Here is a 19,506-nt window from a genome sequence, read left to right as displayed (position 1 = left end):
ATTCAAACTTGGCCTTTTTATTCTGATTGAAGTATTTACTGTATATGGAGCATTTTCATTCCCTTTGGTCATTTGTAGAGTTTGTTATGAGAATACATGGTTCCATTTACACCTGGCTACAAACAACCCCTTGCACAATGTCACTAGACATAATAGTCATATTTATAATAGATTAAACCATACATGTAGGCCTTATTTCAAAGGAGTCTTTTTTGAGTAAAGTATCATATGATTTCAGGAATTCCATTGCACGGAAGACACATGGATGAGATTAGTCAGAGTGCTTTGCCTCTGTGACAAGTCAGAAATTCAGAGATGATGCAAAGTTTGGAAGAGGTATTTTTGAAGAAGCATTCGTGAAAGTGAGAACAGAACTGTTGTGGCTGCAGGAGAATTAAGAGTGACTCATGCTTCTTCTGGAATAAACCATCCTCTCAACAAATCTTGGAATTTCTACAAAGGGCTCCATTTTAATCGAATGTGACCCGTGCGCTCGGCGTAAAAACAGGTGCCTCTTCATTTTGGGGCCAGCACAGGTTTAATCTTCTGTGTTTGGGGTCGTGTTGCACCTTTTTGGATGTTCCGGTTGCCTCGCCTCCGATGCACCTATGATTTGGTCCCAGAAAGAAGGCATAAAAACTGACACATCTGAATTTTCATGCCGGTGCAAGTTTATTGTCAGTTTTGTGGGTTTGCGATACAATGTAGTAATTTGGTAGACCGGCTATATCCCACTCACCCCATGGCGCCACTGCTAATTTGGTTACAAAAAAGTAGGCTATATTTTAGATTACCTAAAATGTAATTTATTTTGCAGCACAAGTGGTATAAATGCAATTTTGATGGATTAGAAAGAGGTTCAGGCAGACATTCTGTTATGACTGTTAGGAATGTCATTGTATTTAATTGATAAATGCGATAAAGGCGGTCTCCATGACAACAGTGTAAGTACACATTCCGTCTTGAAAATGGCTATTAGGCAGTTGTTACCTTACAATGTGCAGCTATCAGTTAGATTTTACTACTGCCAATAGCAATCCGGCCTTTTCTTTTATTAAATAAATGTCTTTTACCTTTATTAGTGAATGATTAGAAAGAAAAAAAAAACATGCCAATTGCATACATGCAAAAAACATAACAGCATAATTCACTGAGTGATATTTCAATGTTTTTGGAAAACAAGAAAACACGCAAATTTAAAACACTGCAACTTTTTTACTAATTTATTTATTTGAACATTTGCATACTTGTTCTTTACTTTTTGTTGCAATACCAACAAAAAAAATTGTTACGTTCCGTGACCTGGAACATCAGGATAACCTAGACTGGGCAGGTCAAACATACCAGTTCGAAAAAATGTAAATACTCCAGAATGTTTTTTTTCTTTGCTTTCCAAAAAGACGTACATATGATTGAGGTAATTGTGCAATGTCAGTGGTTCCTAAAGTGGGGTCCGTGGCCTGACATTTGTTAAAATGTAATAATTTTGAAATTTGTCAAAATGCGTTTTGTGTCTACAATTGCTTGCTAACAATGCGATGAAACCAGCAAAGCTAAAGTTGCATTTTATTTTATAATGACCGGGTTCATTATGAGGATGCGTGCAATTTGCAATTTTTATTTTGTAAGCTTCAGTATAGCAGAAAAGTAGCAATTATACTTGTTGTCAAATTGAATCTGTTGGTGAATAAAAAGGGCACTTATGTTCCGCTTAAATGATTGTTTTGTTCCGGCAAACATTTGCAAGTGGGGTGCTTGGAAAATCTGCTTCTTATAAGGGGCCCATGACTCTAAAAACTTTGACAACCCCTGTGATAAGTGACCAACAAAATATGGCATTAGAGTTGCAGATGTTTTCAAACTTCAAACTTGGAATTGACATGAAATCAACAGATTGTAATTTCATTAACATTGCAGTCATGCAGTATACAACAATAAACAAACTAAATTAAAGTCATAAATTCTCTTTATTCATCGAGTGAGGGAAGTTAACAGAAGGCGCCATTGGGATTTGGACCCAGGATGCTGGCTCTTGATATATGCCAGAGGACCATGTCACAATTAAAAGCTTTTTTATTTAGTTTTTGATACTGACTCCAATATCAATCCTGTATATTCTGTTAGTATAGACCAGACGATAAGCCTGGTAGGTTTGTGTTCTGCTTAAAGAAGGAGAAAACAGTAGTAGATTTATGAGTTTTCATCAAAAGTAATTTCAGGTAACACTGGTTTTTACTAGTACTCTCAAAATGTTGTAATCTATGGGTTTTTACTGCTAGGATGATTCACATGGTTGTAAAATGTCTCTGAAGATATTTCTACCTTGAGGAGCTATAGCATTTGAGAGTATGACTTATTTTACAGTGTGACACGCCTCTACATCAGAGTGTGGAGTGTGGAATAATTGCTCAAAAGCAATGTGTGACTAGGGTTGCCAACTTTCATAAATGAAAGTTCATGTACGAGTGTAACCATTGATGGGGGTTAGATGGGGCTGAGAGGTCTGGGCGGCACATACCTGCGACAAAAATGATGATTACTCATTCCATTTCAAAACCTCATCTTAACCCTTGTGCAGTGTTTTGACCATTTTTGGGTCATTTTTTTCCTCATCTTTCTCCCGGTATATGCCAAGTAATGGCATACACCTGGGAATGGGAACACTAAGTGGTCGTGCCATGTTGAACTGACGTGTTGTCACCATCTGGATGAAATTTCAGCTCCTCAAATGTTTTTTTCACTGCTTCTTTTTGAAATGAAATGCCTTTGATGTAAAGATCAAAAGATTGGACAAAATCCAGCATAAGGGTTAAATGATCAGACAACATTACTCTGCTGAAATACAATAAACCGTGACCATACACTGCAAAAGCAAAACCAGATAGTTAACGTAATCAGAATGTCCTGTGTCATACATGTTCTTTCTCATCGTCGGCTTGGTATTTTTGCAGCCTTTTCTGCTTTTTGCATGAGGAAGTTTTGCTTTTGGAATCATTTTTAACAGCGTGTCATCTTCCCAAACAACACTGTGCAACAACGGTTGGCCCAGTGGGGAGAATCGAATTCTGCAGCATCACAGCAACATGTGAAGCTGAGGTGGAGTGATTGCCACTAGATCTAACATTTAAGTTTTATCTGATATCAGATATGCAGAGTGCAGTTTGCGAATTTACAAGAGGTGATGTATAATGTGTTTATTGAGATCCCGTATGGGATGAACAATTTAACCCAATACTGTATATGCTAGTGAGAATAAGCTCCTACAAGAGATGTATGGATGGATGGATGGATGGATGGATGTGTGAGTGCTGTCAGTTGTTCATCATCAGCAAATCCTGTTGAGTTCCGTCAAATCTTATGAGAAGACGCTTCTGAAACAAGTTTCATTTTCATCCCATAATTTCACTTGCAATGACATAAATGTATTCTCCAAGCACACATACAGAAACACGTGCTAAAACCTGCAAAAACACAAAAGTACAGGCCACCTTCACAGCTTTATTATGTGACAAGGTGGAAACCCCTGGAAGGAGGGTTCGTAAATGCATTTATGGAAGCACACATATACTTGTTTATGTGTTTCTCTCTCGGGAAATGGATGCTTTTCACAGTTTGTGTACATGAGTGTGAGGAACGGGCACTGCCCTCTTGACTCAATAATAGTGAAAAAACAAAATGAACCAGAGTGTCAGACCTGCTACTGACAGGTCAGATCATGTTGTGAATGCACTGTCCAATATTTAAATGTAATATTCAGTTGACGTCAAGATATTGAACTCCTAATTAGTGGTCGGTTTATTCTCGTTTTTTTAAACAATTTGTTTTTCTTTTCTTTTTCAGTCTGCAGAATTCTTCGATATGCTGGAGAGGATGCAGGTATGATCTCATACTGTCATAATTTTGTCTTTGTACAGTACATCTAGACAGTTTTTAGCTAGACATAATGGACCAGATATCGGGATGTATCTCCATATACAATATTTTGGGGATCAGTAGCCACACCACATTTTAAATTCAAAATCAATTAATGTCTGTTGAACATATTCTTAAAATGTTTCTTGCAAAGCCATGTTAAATATTTTTTTGTTTGGAAGGGAGCGTGCATGCATACGTGCACGGAAGTGTGTGTTGGATTCTGAGCATGCGCAAAATACAAAGGCACGGTGAGCAAAAGCTCGCAACGCTGAAGTAATGGCGAAAGGCTGCTGCAAAAATGTCCAGTGCAACAATGTCTCTATTTTAAAACATTTTCAGACAAAAGGCCCGCCAAGTTACAATGCTTAATAAATCATTTAAAGGACCTGTATCATCGTATTTTAAACTCTCCACAACTTAAGTATACACATATAAATTATGAGGTCTTACCTCTGGCACATTCCTAATGAAATATGTGGGGGGGGGGGTTTTCGGGGTAACATTTCTAAAAAGCAAAAAAAAAAAAAAACCTTTTGTTGACTGAAACTTGGCCTCCCACTGTGTGGCTGCCACGCCCCCTTCATGACATAATACGAGAGCCAACCAGCCACAAAACAATAAAAGAGAAAAAGCAAACATAACCCCAGGGTATGTAAACATATGTGCACAACAGTGATTTTACATTGTCGAGAAACTCAAAAGTAGATGTGAACAGTACTTCACATCGAGAAAGGTGAGACGTTAGAGAAAGAAGAAAAAAATCAAATGCCCCATCGAGTAGCAGTCTTTATAGAGTATGAATATGCTCGATTAATATATCCAAAGCATGTGGTTCATTTCTACACAACAAAGCTAACGTGCACTTTTAGCTATGGCCTCTCCGCCGGGTGCAACAGTGTAAAATTTTAATTTTACAGCAAATCCACTCTTGTATTGGCAAAGGGTCAACATGCAGTCCTCAGTGAAATGATGGCAATCAAAAATGCCTGCTGGTATTCCGGCCGTGTGCTCCCAAGCCACTTTGACATTTTCTACAGTAAAGTGTTGTAACTGATGAAAGAAACATTGTTATTTACTTGGCTGACTCACTGCAAAAGCCCTTCTCCCCAACTCCGTTGTAAAACTGGAAATACAAACAAGTGTTTTTATTTGATATGCTATGTTTAGAGCAGACATAATAGGATGGAGGTGGGTATCCTTTGCCAGATTAAAATAAAAATAAACATTGCTGTTAGTCAATCTAGTGATGATGTTTAGGTTATTACTTTGGCTAAAGGTAAATACTGTTTTGATAGGCAGTTCAACAGCTTTAAGCAAGTCATTGCACTCACTATAATCCAACCTTGTTTTGACACCTTGCTGTATATTTCACTATTCGGCAGTCCCACAATGTAACACTGAAAACACGTCACTGGATACAATTAGAGTTATGTCGGTTTGACCACTGCAATAAATGAGTAATGATTTGGAATGATACAGAAGCAGTAGGTTGATCTCATTTTGGTATGACAAAAAACTGCTAGTGGTTAGATGCTGATGAGAACATGAATGTTATAGGAAAGAATTTAAATTAACGATGACGAATTGAAAATCCGAAATCCATACATACGGTGCTCCAGATTACAAGGTGCCATATTTTGAGGAAATTAAAGGCTTTTAAGAGTGCCTAATGGGGAGGGGGGGATTGACGGTAATCAGACAGAGGTTGGATTGGAATCCTTAATTTCCCTGTTCCTTTTTTTAAGCATATACTTTATGAAAGGATTATTACCGATAGTCTGGTTCCAATGTTGTGAGAACTGTGTAGACTGCTGACTACTTTGAACCATATAGAGTAGGTATCATCCTTTCATTTCCTATTATCATCTGTTTGATGGTCACAATGGCCTCAACTTAAATATTGACTTGAAAATGGATTTATTGTGTCATGCCAGACCCGTGCATCTTTCTTAGCAAAATGTTGCTATAATCTCGAAAAATGAGCCAAACATTGATTAAATCAGTGTATGTCAACCGGATGGGTGCAGTCACTTGCTTTTATTGGACAGTTAGTGTGTGGGTAGCCAAGGCTAGCGCTACCAGATAACTTCTCCTCCTTTTTATGGAATTTATTGATTCCCTCCATCCCCCTTTCTGTGACCCCTTTGTTCCCTCAATGGGCTCCCAAGGGCACAGGTTCTGAAAAGTGTGAACACAGATGGGGGTATAAAAAAGGAGGAGAGGAGGAAGAGGAGGGCGGGAATAGGCATGGAAAGCACAGAGAAATACTATACTGTGTGCAGTACTGAAGGAGATTGGGGCAGCTGGTCAAACGCATTTGCAGGTTCCTTTGGATGTAAAAATGTTTAAAGGCTTACCACTGACAGACCTCTAAGATTCATAAATTCATGTGCACACTCACATGCACACAAATAGAAGCATCTTCCACATTGCTGAACTATTACTGGAACTAAAGGTAAATTTGCATTATTCAGCATGGAAATTGTACAAAGAACCCATCTGAGAGTGTTACAATTACAAATTTGTCTGAGTAAACGTACAGAAAATGCCTGAACTAAAGTTTCCTCATTCTGTTGTCAGTAATTCTACAAATTATATACAAAAGACATTTCCACTTTAACACTGTGAATAACAACACAAGAACGCACTGAAATTAGTGATTGCACTTTTGTGAAAATTAAAATGTCTATTCTAATAATTCTTTATTTATATCTTATTAAATATATATTAATATGCACCATTTCAGTTTTTGACTATGTTGTATAGTACCTGTGTTCAATGACAATACAGGCATTCTATTCTATTCTATTGTATTCTATTCTATTCTATTCTATTCTATTCTATTCTATTCACAATACGGATGTCATTACTAGCCTAAATGAATATTACAATACACTGTTACACGATTATGATTTTTTAGTTTGTTTTTAGAGATATTATGTCAGTAGCATTACTATTTCGAAAAAAAAATATTAAGACTGTATAATTTCCTAAAATCCTGGATAATCCATCATCCTCCATTTAGAGTGTTAGGAAGTGACAGCGTATGGACAGACAAAAAAAAGCATGTCAGTCGTCTATATTTGTAGTAATTACTTTTTTTCATGCAGGGTCGCTTTTGAATGCTTTAGTTAGCGAGATGCTCGTTCACCCGAAAAATGGTTCTATGATGCATCTTTTTTAACGTATTTTTTAAGGATGCACTAGTGCTGGGCTTCGTGAAGACCTCATAGGGCCACGATCGGAGAATGACAGCCAAGCCAGTCAATACAGCCGAATGATCAAATAGTCTGATACACAGCGAGAAGTGCGGCCCTCATCCATCTTCTCTGAACCTTGGCTTGCATCGATCTATTCTTGGGCTCTCCCACCAAAAACTCAGCAATGTGTGTTGAAAGTCTGCTTTGTCGCTTTGAAAGATGGTGCTGATTGAAGGTCACGTTTTTGGGCCTCATTTATTTTTTTCCCTTTTTTATTCCTCCCACTTTCCACCTCTTCCTCACTCCTCTTCTTTGTCTGTCTGAGGAAGAAAATTGAATCCTCTTAAGAGTGCCTTTGTGATCAGTTTTCTATTGTGGACAATGGCTCCCCTGTGACTGTAACAGCTGCGCCATCAATATGCACACAGACACATACACACTATTACTGACATGCAAGCACGTACATTTGTGTATGATCTTGGTGGCACTGATGGATACTGAATTGCCTGCTTTCAGAACTCACTTTGTACTAATTTGAACAAAATGTTCCTCTCTGCAAACTACCAGATTGGCATACCATGTACAGTGTATTTTATAGTATTCATTCGTATACACTTACGAGCCACAAGTTGTACAAGCATATCACAAAGGCTGGCTTTTACATTGAATATCTCTTAGTTTTCTGAATAAAAGGCCATATAAGATTAATACTGTTTTCCTAAAGACATATTTTTTAAAGGCAAAGCAAAAACAAAATGGACACTCGAATTTGATTGAAAGGTTGATACGGATTTTTGTTACTGTGTCCCAATAAAACTTAATCATTTGTCAAATGTGGAAAGGAATATTTGTCATTGCTTGATTCTGAATTGAGCATGAGAGGATGACTAAGTGTCTGTACTACCTGCATTTGGGCACTACCTTGTGTGTAGTGAAAAGAACATTAGCATGTATGACTCACTCTGTTTTCATCCAATTGAAAATATCCAGTCTGTAAAAACAACTTGTATGGAACAGAAAACTAAGATTGTGAACGCAAGGTTGTGCCTCTCTTAAAACGTTTTCCAAAGAAAAATGTATACTAGCGTCGCGAAAAATTCTTAAAGTGCAGTATTGTTCACATCTATGTCTTTGCAAATGTTCACCATCTGGTCCTGATTGTAGAAGTTAACGCGCCTCTTTGACATGGAAGCATGTGTGCAAATGGCGAAACAGGCTAAAGAAAATCATCAAAAAACAATTACGCTGCTCACCAGCAAAGTAATTCATATACATCTCGAACAGAAATACATATTTTGTTCTAAAACCCGTTCAGGAAAAATTTTGGTGGATTTTGATCTCAAACAGTGACTGTGTAATGTCAAATCGTGTTTGAATTTTTTTTATTATGAGCAAATAGATTGAAAACAAAGATTTAATGTTTGGTCCCAGAAAATGGCTAAGTTGGGGATAAAAGCCATAGTTACAAAATCAAAGAATAGTTGAAAATATTAAAAGTGTATGAATAAGATGTTGATACGAAAACAGTAGTAGATAAAACAAAATGCATATGCTAATTAGTATCAGCCAGCAGATGCTTCCAAATTTCTTGTTTGACAATGGTGTGAACAACCACAAACTCCTGCTTTTACAGAGCATCCAATATGATTTATTTTATACAGAATTTGTAGTGAAGATGATTTTTTTTTCCCCCCATTTCAAGTAGCTCAATTTGGATGTGTCACTGTCTCATTTCCTGTATGCTCAAACAGAAAACAAAACACCCCCTCCCCCCCAAAAAAATAATAATCCAATGCAGTGTAAACACACAGATTCAAATACACTGTCAATGGTCACTAACGCCATCTAAATGTTCAATTGTGCTTGGTGCTTGGTGCTTGATGTGTGTGTGTGTGTGTGTATATGTATGACAGACTTTTATTTCTTTTCTAAATTTAATGTTTCATTATCATAAATGCACCTTTGACTCATGTGCTTTTCCGCCCTCACGCTGCAAATGGATTCAGGTTCCAAAAGTTGAAGAGACCAAAAAATGGAAGGTGTGACAAGTCAGCAGACACACTCACACTCATCAGCTTGTGTTGTGATGTCCTTCCTCAGTGTCTTTGTCATCTGTCACCTCTTAAGGCTTTCATGTCAAAGTGTGTGTCAACTGATCAGAAGTTAAGGCAACTCCGAACTGCTTATTGATCTGTATTGGCTCTTGCTACTGCAGAGTCTAAAGGATTAACAGATGGGCCTCAGCAGTATTTAGAGGTCGTGCCCTGCAATTGTGCGACACTATGCAAATGAGTACAAGGTTCTAACAACCTTAAACTGCTGCAACCACCTTAAATGATGTTTGATGGCGACCATGTGTCATAGGTTATTGTATCCTGGTCTGAACCTTAGTTTACTCTTAAACATCTGATCTTTTTTGAGGTGTCATTTCCTATATGTGTTGCTTCATATCTCTTATTATATGTTAATGTAAGAAAGTGTACCTTGTCTTTCACAGGATGACTATATTCCATACCCACGAATAGAAGATGTGAGTATTCCTTTTACTTAATGTATTTGATGCAAAAAGGTGTCAGACTACGTATTGTTGAATGTGATCATGTTTTTCCTATCATGCCGCCATTCCAAGGTCTTAGAGAAAGGTGGACCCTATCCCCAGGTAATCTTGCCACAGTTTGGTGGCTACTGGATTGAGGATGTGGAGGCACCAGCTGGGACACCCTCCTCTTCAGAGTCCAGTTTTTGTGAAGAAGAGGATGGAGGAGATGGGATGAGTCCTGGAGAGGGACACAGCTACCGCCTAGAGTGCAATAGCACAGCCCGAGCCTACCGCAAACACTTTTTGGGCAAGGTATGTTTGTTTTACAAACAGTTTGGGGACACATAGTTCAATTGGCCTTGGATGAAAGCAAATACAATGCTGTGAAAAAGGTCTCATTTGTTTGTAAACATGCTTTTGTACAGGAGCACATGAACTACTACTGCACTGCAAGCAGCATAGGGAACCTCATTATGTCCCTGAAGCATGAAGAAGTTGAGGGTCAAGAATTATTGCGCATCATGCTCAGGTACAGATATATATTGCGCTTAATGTATACTAGTAAGCCAATACAAAATCAAATACTTTTAAGTGACACCATCAGAGAAGTATTCTTTTATTATTGCATTTAACAACTAAATACTGTGATTGTAGCTGTGTAATATTTTATTTGTTTTCCATGAGTCAAATATTAGCTCTTGGCATGATAGGGTACAGCACCATGAAATTTCTAACATGCTGAGAGTGTGAATCAAATTGAACATTATGAAGACATTTGATGCAGCTTTTGTATTAGATACCACATTTATTGTCATCCTATGCGCACAGTATGTGGTCCTATTTGGATTTGCCAATGATGATGAAGTGTTCACCGACTGTGTTGGTTGGTTGATTTTGTGCAGTACAAATGCCCTACAAACAATGAACCTGTGGAGATCTGAGCTAAATTCTGCACTCGTAATTGTGTATGTTGTTTAATGAATGGGGTTCCTGTAGTTAAACTACAATCTTTACCATACCAATTTATTGTGGATCTGGTCTCAATAGTTTTCTATTACAATATGTTCATCAGTCAGTTGTGAAAGGTTCTTGGAAAAAATGTAAAGGACTAATATACTTTCCTTTAGATTATATTTAGTAGCTGTTCCTTTAAGAAGGATTTCTGTCATGTTCTTGCAGGTCAAGGAGCAAAACAATTCATGATAGAATATCTTTAGCAGGCATTAACCAGCTTCCCAGTGTACCTCAGATTGCAAAAGTAAGATACACACATACGTATTCATCCATACTTTCAATCCATAAAATAAGTTTTATATTTGAGTTTTTTCACATATGTTTCAGCTTATGTGTGACGATGCCACAGGATTAAAGTTCAACCCAGCTCTTTACCCACGAGTAAGTTTCTTCCTGCCTTGCATTAAAATCTTTACTTGTGCAGCCAACTCATAAGGTCAGATAGTCTCAAAATTGTCAATGCTAACACGTCATATCATATAATGAATGTAATGTAATAGCCATTATTGAATGCCTCCCTAAGCTGCCTTTTTATTCCTCTAAATGCAGCACCTTCATTAGATTTCCAACGCCCTCTGACTTAAATAGAGAGGAGAAGTGCAGGCAGAGCCTTTCCGTATTATACCCCTCATAAACCTCCTACCTAGCTAACAGCTGCCATTTTCAATGAGGGCAAAATTGCACTGGATTGATGGTCCAACAAAAAATGGACACGGCGGGTTGATTTCATTATCCCGCAAGTCTCATGGAGGGCTATGATGGAGTTTGCCTTTGGCCAGTGCCTCGGGGAGGGAAACATACCATCTGCGTCTTGGTACGCAAGAGGCTGTGATGAGAGAGCTGGTCTCGCTGGGGGCTGTGAGAGTTTGCATGTCAGCCTGACGCAACCAGAGCCAACTAAAGCTGCCCTTGAGACATTATAGAGAAGACGACAACATGTTTTCTACAGTGAGGAGTAATAGTTTTGTGTTTGTGCAGGGTTCTCAATTGATTGTAGCTTTTGATGAGCATGAGGTCAACAACACCTTCAAATTTGGTGTGATTTACCAAAAATTTGGACAGGTGAGTGATTGTATTTATAGCGCAATCTCATTTGCGGTCAGTTGTATTCTGCTCTGTGTCACCGATACTCATCTTCCAACTCAGACATCTGAAGAGGAGTTGTTTGGGAACAATGAAGAGACTCCAGCTTTCAAGGAGTTTCTTGCTATATTGGGTGACAACATTGAACTTCAGGATTTTAAAGGGTGAGACGTGATAGAGAACACTTGCACAAGAGACAAACGGTTTGCAAATGTGTATATAAAAATCAAGCGTCACATAAAGAAGTAACATGATCGCACAACGAGCTTGGAATTTTGTTGCAATAAAAACATGATTTAATGGCTATAAACATGAAAATGCTATTTTGCCCTCTGTCTGCAATCATAAACTATTTGGTGAAATGTATCCTTGGAGGGGAAGAAAGATGTCATTTTGAGTTTTGCGCATGTCATTTTTATAAATGAATGTTTTCTTCGTGGTTACAATAAACAGTAGTCATATTGTAATTAGCATGCTTTGTTGATTTAAATTTACATTATGCTATTAAAATGCATCTCATGGGAAGGCCTTCCACCAGCTTTTTGTTCTTTATTTGAAATGTTTTTTTTTCATCAATAAAGGAGGAGGATTTATTATTTCAAAGAGACGCTGGTGTTGGAGCAGATGCTCAACTTTGCTTTAAAGACTGGGACAAAGTCATTCAAGAACAGAGAGGGGCCTCAGCTGGTCACAGAAATGGAAGCATAGATAGGATGCAGAATTTAATGGTACAAGTGAGAGGGCTGAGACCAATGTTTTATTGAATTACTGCATAATAATTGCATTCTCACAACTGTCTTGGTGCATATAACATTGTAACAAATGTTTTGGAATCATGACTGACGTGTCTTGTCCATGCTGTTGCAGATTTCGCGGCGGGCTCGACGTTTCCCATGGACAGACGGGGACTGAATCTGTATACACAGTTTTCAGACAAAGGGAGATTATGTTCCACGTGTCAACCAAACTTCCTTTCACTGATGGTGATGTCCAGCAGGTACTTGGCCTTAACCTCTTAATATCAAGCCTTGCACTTTACACATCAATCCGTCTGAGAACTAACATTTCAATCTCTGCCCCCTCAGCTTCAAAGGAAAAGGCATATAGGAAATGACATTGTGGCAGCAGTTTTTCAAGAAGAGCCTACACCCTTTGTTCCGGACATAATTGCTTCCAACTTTCTGCATGCCTATGTGCTGGTCCAGGTTGAAAACCCGTGCACAGAGAACACAACGTATAAGGTAAATGCCAAGTTTTTTAAGTAATAACTTCATGCTGAATTCTCACACTTGTAAATCCAAACTCTACTCACTCAGCCTGTTATTAATCATCTCAACAGGTATCTGTCACTGCTAGGGAGGATGTGCCTCCCTTTGGACCGCCCCTCCCGAACCCAGCTGTCTTTAAAAAGGTGATTTTTTTTTTTTTTTAAAGAAAAATGACTTCCGAAATGTACTAAACTTAAAATAAATAAATAAATATGTATGTTGTTCCTCCCAAGTACAAAAACCACAACAATAGTAGCATATGTTCTCTCCTGTATAAAATGCACATAAATGAATAACCAAACAGTTGATTTGAAAATGTTTACCTTCTTGACTATCATTCAAATATCTTAGCAGCCCTAACCCAAGGCTTAAGTTTTGTATCTTGACTTGTGGTCATTTTCATTGCAAATAGGCAAAAGAGATCATTGGAAATCATTTTCACATCAGAGTCCTTTTTGTCATTCCCTCAATGTCTCTCTTTTCAGGGCCCAGAGTTTCGAGACTTCCTGTTGACAAAGCTGATCAATGCGGAAAATGCCTGCTACAAATCTGATAAGTTTGCCAAATTAGAGGTGAGACATGAAGGCACACTCCAAAACCAATGTCAAATAACCATCTTCCTGTACAGGTATTTAGAATGCATTGTGTGTGTGCATTAATGTAAATTTATTCCAGGGTCGAACGCGAGCTGCGTTACTTGACAACCTCCACGATGAGATTCACAGACAGAGTCAGGCCACCCTGGGTTTAAGTCAAGCAGAAGAAGAGGACAAGCTGGAGAATGGCGGACATGGAGGTCTGCTGGAGTCATTCAAGGTGAATGTATTGTCTGATGTGTAATCTTCCTTGGCTGTGACCTTTATGTTGATGGAAATATCACTACCTTTATAGGGTAGGATTTTCATTGTTTTCCTACGATGTTGGCAAAGTAACTGCCACATAAACAACAAATCACAGTTGGTCAGCAACAATGCTGAGGTCGGCTAAAAGTTGGTGCGCTGGGGAAACAATTATGCCGGATATCTCCCACAACTAACAATCTGAATCCCTGATATAATAGATCTTAAATATTTTTTTTGCACACCACATTCACACCTACCATGGACAAGATCAGAGATATAAAGGCACACGTGTTGGGTACCGATTGAGTGTGGCTCAATGCATAGTGACATTCATTGCAAATCCATTCATTGTGTGTGCGTGTGTGTGTGAGTGGGGCATTTTTATTTCATGTTGTTATGTGACAATCACTACTCTTATCTTAACAGGCTCTCTGGACAGCCACATTGCAATTTTTGGAATGGCTTCCAGCATCCGCTTTTCTCATTGCTGCTCTGGCAGTAGCCGTGTATTGTGTGTCGACCATGCAGGAGATGATTGCTTCATATTGAATAAACATTTTTAATATGCTGCGTTTGTCATCTATCTATCTATCCATTCATCCATATTCTATAGTGCTTATAGTCTATCTAAACTGACAGGGAGAACTTGGACTGTTTGCCTGTACTAATTGCAGGGCATATCTAGAAAAGCGACCACTCACAATTCCTCATTTCAACGTATCATTCATGTTTTTGTATTATGGGAGGAAGCTAGAACACATACGAGCTCCCCACAAAAAACCTATGAACTGTGTGGTAGGTGTGTAAACCATTTCTCCTCTGCGCCATTTTGTCTTCATGATAGAAAAATATGGACTGAATTGACAAAGAGCGTGGACGATAGATTTATGAAAAGCATACCATGCACAGGCACTTCAAATTAAACACAAACATTGTTTTGTCAAGTTATGCAAAGTGTTTATCGGAATTATATCTTAAGTATTTACAGATGACATTTTTTCAATGGAAACAATATCCAATTTCACTTATTTACTTATGAAATCCAAGTGACATAAAGGGACAGAACAAGTAAACGTGTTTCCATCAGATGTCAGAAAATACAATTAACTTGTTTAGAACTGTTGCTTTTCATACATTAGAATAAATTGTGGTCGTGGCCTTCTGCCATTCATGTTGTGTTCAGCTAAACAAATCTTACATTGAACAGTTACTTTTTGAGATATTGTAATTATTATTGTATGAAGAAAATAACAGATTATGATTTCATTATTTTATTTGTTTTGGGTGGTTTGCCGCGATTTTTCTCAAAAGTGCAAGATGTACATTGGTTTTATGGCGGAGACACAAATCTGGATTGCTGATTTGTTTCTTTATAGGGAACATTGCTCTCTCTAGCGTCTGATTTGTGAAACTACAATGAATGATGGAAGGGTAAAGGTGTTTTTCACACATATTTGTGAATATGTTGTTTTATAAAGACCTAATTTTAAAGGGCACTACATCTAACTGACTTTCAATCCATGCCTTCATTTTGTTTACTCCTTGCTAACTTAATTAACTAAATACAGTTGATGTCCCTCCTATTTGCAGCGGGCCATGCGTGTGAGGAGTCACTCAATGGAGACTGTGGTGGGGTCTAATCGCCTTAGAAGCCCTGCTGGTGGAGGGGGTGTGCCAGCCAGTTTAAGTGGAGGAGCAATGCCTCAAAGCACCAGTGAATGTACGAAGAGCACCTACAATGTGAGTACATTTATGAAAAGGTGGGAGTCGTCATGTCATTATTTCATCATAAACAATCTCCATGAAAGTCAATTTTTAAAGGCCTATTGAAAAGTGCATGTTTTATTTTTATATTTTTTATTTATTTATTTATTTTTGTTTTCAAGCCTCCAGCATTGTCAACCAAAGCTTCCTTAAAGAGTCCAGTAAAAAGGCGATCTGGACTCTTCCCTCGTCTCCACTCCAGCATTGAAACTCCATCCGAAAAATGCACACGCAGGTTGGTCTTTATTTTCCCGACAGTGACACCAGTAATGTCACTTGACTGACAATTAGACAAATGGTGTTCTTAATTGTTGCTGCTGTTGTGTTTGTATACATACATGTAGTGACCAGAAGGAGATCTGCCCGCTGTCCCAGGAAGTGAGGTCAGAGACATTATCAAACCCCAGCTCACCTGAGATCTGCCCAAACAAAGAAAGGTGAGTCATGGTCATGAGAATATTGCTCCTGGAGTTCGCATGTTCTTCAGTGGCTTGTTTGGGTGATTAAAAGTGCTCAAACAGTTGTGCTCATACGTCTACACACCATAAGCAGAGCTATTTATATTTGTGGTCATATGTCTTCATAGCCCTGTAGGTGACAGGATGAATTGTTGGTTGTTGATATGCACCCTGTCACTGACTGTTAACCATTCGAGAGTTTACCTGGTTCTCAATCACTGACAGCTGGATAGGTTGCAAATCACTCACAACCCTTTGAGGATTAATAAAAAAACTACAAGTTATAAAAAAAAAAATAACCTATCATGAAACATCTGTTTCGTCTTACAGGCCTTTCATTAAATTGAAGGACAGTGCGGGAAGCAGGCCAAACATCTCTCGATCTTCATCAAGCACCAGCAGTTTCAGCAGCATTACAGGAGATCCAGAAGTTTTGGAAGATTTAGAGACGGTCAGTATGATTTTCATCGCCTCTACTACTTGTGCTTCAAAAGTTCCATAGAAAGGTATTATGTATTTTTCTTATGTACGATTTCCTCCATTCTTTATCCTCCACCAGGCTAACCATCCCTCCATAGCATCATCCTCTGCCTTCAGTCCTTCAATCAGCATTGAAAGCCCCCTATCAGGAACTCCCATCATCATGTGCCGCAGTTCCACGGGTAATATCTGTGCTCTGAGAATTATATCTGCTCTTGAACATGAATTGTTCATTCTTCCTCTCCTTATCCGTCCCTCCAGATGGGAAAAATAAGACATCACCAAGGTCCAACTTGAAGTTCAAGTTTGACAAAATCAGCCACTCATCCACAAATGTAAGTCTTTTTTTTTTTTCTTTAATGTGATAAGTGGTTTAGGACATGGATGGATGGGTGGATGGATTAAACATTTATAAGGAAAAAATACACTATATGTACTACAGTGAACAGTGTGAAATCTTGTGAACCTTTTTGTACTACATGGACAAATCTAGTTGACCTTATTGGTGTCAACTTTGATTCTTCCCTGAAGGTGATTGAAAGCACCAAAATCAGGGCACTGTGGAAGTTCTAGTTTATGGACCTTTGTCTGTCCTTTGGGGTGCGTTTGTGATAGAACAAAAAAAGGTCCTTTCCCACACAGTTACATTAAAGTTGGAAGTTTTGAAAGATGGTCCTCCTCTACTACCCCTTCATCTAAAACAGTGGCATCATTCATGCCAACCCAAATATAGAACAAAAATACAAATAAAACAGCCTATTCTCCTAGCTGTTATTGTTCTTAAGTTTGAATTTCTTTTAAAGCTTAGTTTTAGTGTTATTTTGTTGTGTGTGCAATATATTCTGGAATGGAGTTTGTTGAGAGCCTCTAAAACGGCATTTCACTAATGAATGTGTCTGCTGTGAACAATAGCAATAAAAACTAAATAAAATAAATGGGCGAGTAAATGTTTGACCCAACATGCAATTACTTTAATTATCCAACAAAATTCCCCGCAATACCATTGTCTTTATACTCTTTTCATTAGTCAAATTCCAATCATCTTAATTCTGAATTTTTCTTTGCAGTTACTGTATGTGTTAATATTTTTTGTCATAATGTTTTTATGTAGAAGATTTTCTTGTGAAATAATGTCCATCATTTTCTATTCATTTTCTTTTTCAGTCGGAGTAACTTGATGACCAGACTTGAGAGAACCCCTTCCGTGTTGAATGGAGCTGTGCAAAACACAACCACAATTCAAACCACAACCCGAAGCTATGGTTGATCTGTCAAGATGAGCAGGGGCGGCGTAGTCTTAAAATTAAATGGCAATACTGTGAGTGTATAGTGCAGAACTGCATTTTGGGGATAATTTTGACCAACATTTGACAGACAGAAAATAGTTAATATTTTACACATGCTCAGTGCATTTATTGTATGTGGTAACTTACCACAATAACTAACCCTAATCAGGTTGTAATCCTGTGAGTGTTGCGGTCAGTTAAACTCCATCCAATAACAGTCTGTGTTAACTGAACACACATTGGACCCCGGTTTAATGGGAACAAGAACTAAAAACTTATTAAACGTTTTATTTTTTAGCTTGTTTGCTGCTGGACAGTTAGGTTAAGGTGCCCCCCTCCCCTCATGTCCTATTAATATAAAACCATACTTTGATTAGTGAGTTATTGGAAGTCTATTGTGTATTAGTGTAGGATTTGAGGTTGCTGTATGTATGAAATTGGTCTTTTGAATTACATATTTTTTGTTACCTTGCTAGCTGCTGCACTATGAACGCTGCTGGAATTCAGTCGATCCGTGTATATTTCTGTTTTTGTAAGGGTGTTAAATTCCTGCATTCATGTGCTTGTTTTGCTAATAAAAATGATGTGCAGTACGTGGTACTGCATGAATATTTTTTGCCAAGATTTTATTTTCTAGTCATACTGTTACTGTGTATTAGTTTTGTTATGTGTGGGATGAAATTACTACAGATAGGCTAAACACCCACATTTTTTAAAACCGACTTTTGCACTTCAGTATGTAAAAAAAAAAAAAAAAAAAACATTTCAACGTGATACTTCCCATGAAGGCTTGCTAACTCACTGTACCTGTGTTCTATGTGTATGATATATATATATTTTCCTGTCATGACTTGATGACTTTAAAAAACGGCTGAATGAACCTTTAAACCAGTTTTGGCAAAAACACACTGAATGTGAAGTAGAAGTTTTGTTGTTGTTGTTTTGTTTTTTTCTTAAGCGTGTGTGTTTTGCATTTGACATCCATTTGTCCAATGTGCAATGCATAGATAATTGCTTACACAAACAACAACGCAAAATACTGCATGATGGGACATCAATTTGACAAAAAGAGGGAAGTTAAAAGACTGAAGAATTTCCATATCTCTGTGTCTAGACACTTTTTGGAATGATATTCTAACTTTGTGGAGACATGTTCTTTAGGCTGAGTTTTTTTTTTCAAGGAATTACTGTTTTTTTTTATATAAACTGAGGGGAAAGTGGAGGCCTTGACTGATTACTGTATATAGAGCAAAAAAAAAAAAATGAAGACACAAGTAAAAAAATTGTTTTGTCATTTTTTGTCATTGAATTTGCAGCAGCCAAAATGCCTTGCAGCCTTTTCACTGTTAATATATTTAATTTATTAAAAGATAATTTTTTAGCATTGTAAAAAAAATTGAAAGGTACATAAGCAAATATAATATTATGAGATATATGAATTTCAAAGCTGTCTAAATATGTAAATGTATATTTCGTTACGTAATGTGCCACTGGAAATTTATTCAAAAAATAAAATGTTGTATTTTGTGTGAGTTTTGCCTTGGTCATTTTTCCATACCCACAAGATTAGGTGGCTAGTATTTAAACAATTAAAAGAGCATTTTTTAAAGGAATTATGAATTTTACTGCATTTAAATTGATAACAGTCCACACACAC

At 37.7% G+C, this 19,506-nt stretch overlaps 1 protein-coding gene across 8 annotated transcripts in view; it reads left to right on the top strand.

Moving 5' to 3' along the window:
• LOC148416104 (rap1 GTPase-activating protein 2-like) overlaps window positions 1-19,381 on the top strand; it is an 84,769-nt gene extending 65,388 nt beyond the window's left edge. For 6 of the 8 annotated variants that reach the window (XM_088427488.1, XM_088427484.1, XM_088427483.1 and 3 more), the window contains 21 exons: window positions 3,841-3,876; window positions 9,122-9,154; window positions 9,613-9,645; window positions 9,745-9,966; window positions 10,080-10,183; window positions 10,834-10,912; window positions 10,996-11,049; window positions 11,647-11,730; window positions 11,815-11,915; window positions 12,619-12,748; window positions 12,837-12,992; window positions 13,091-13,162; window positions 13,505-13,591; window positions 13,695-13,835; window positions 15,452-15,601; window positions 15,748-15,860; window positions 15,970-16,062; window positions 16,414-16,534; window positions 16,643-16,745; window positions 16,825-16,898; window positions 17,728-19,381. In XM_088427488.1, the coding sequence (XP_088283614.1) occupies window positions 3,841-3,876; window positions 9,122-9,154; window positions 9,613-9,645; window positions 9,745-9,966; window positions 10,080-10,183; window positions 10,834-10,912; window positions 10,996-11,049; window positions 11,647-11,730; window positions 11,815-11,915; window positions 12,619-12,748; window positions 12,837-12,992; window positions 13,091-13,162; window positions 13,505-13,591; window positions 13,695-13,835; window positions 15,452-15,601; window positions 15,748-15,860; window positions 15,970-16,062; window positions 16,414-16,534; window positions 16,643-16,745; window positions 16,825-16,898; window positions 17,728-17,736 (1,995 nt within the window). In that variant the 3' untranslated portion in view covers window positions 17,737-19,381. The remainder of the gene's footprint in view (window positions 1-3,840; window positions 3,877-9,121; window positions 9,155-9,612; window positions 9,646-9,744; window positions 9,967-10,079; window positions 10,184-10,833; window positions 10,913-10,995; window positions 11,050-11,646; window positions 11,731-11,814; window positions 11,916-12,618; window positions 12,749-12,836; window positions 12,993-13,090; window positions 13,163-13,504; window positions 13,592-13,694; window positions 13,836-15,451; window positions 15,602-15,747; window positions 15,861-15,969; window positions 16,063-16,413; window positions 16,535-16,642; window positions 16,746-16,824; window positions 16,899-17,727) is intronic. The other 2 variants (XM_088427486.1, XM_088427481.1) reach the window with 1 other exon arrangement.
• The last annotated feature ends 125 nt before the right edge of the window (window positions 19,382-19,506 follow it).

The sequence above is a fragment of the Hippichthys cyanospilos genome, chromosome 11 (assembly GCF_059441005.1).
Source record: "Hippichthys cyanospilos isolate Australia breed blue-spotted pipefish chromosome 11, RoL_Hcya_1.0, whole genome shotgun sequence".
Classification (NCBI taxonomy): Eukaryota; Metazoa; Chordata; class Actinopteri; order Syngnathiformes; family Syngnathidae; genus Hippichthys; species Hippichthys cyanospilos.
Note: the sequence above shows the minus strand (reverse complement) of the source record. Positions and strands in the feature narration are given on the sequence as shown.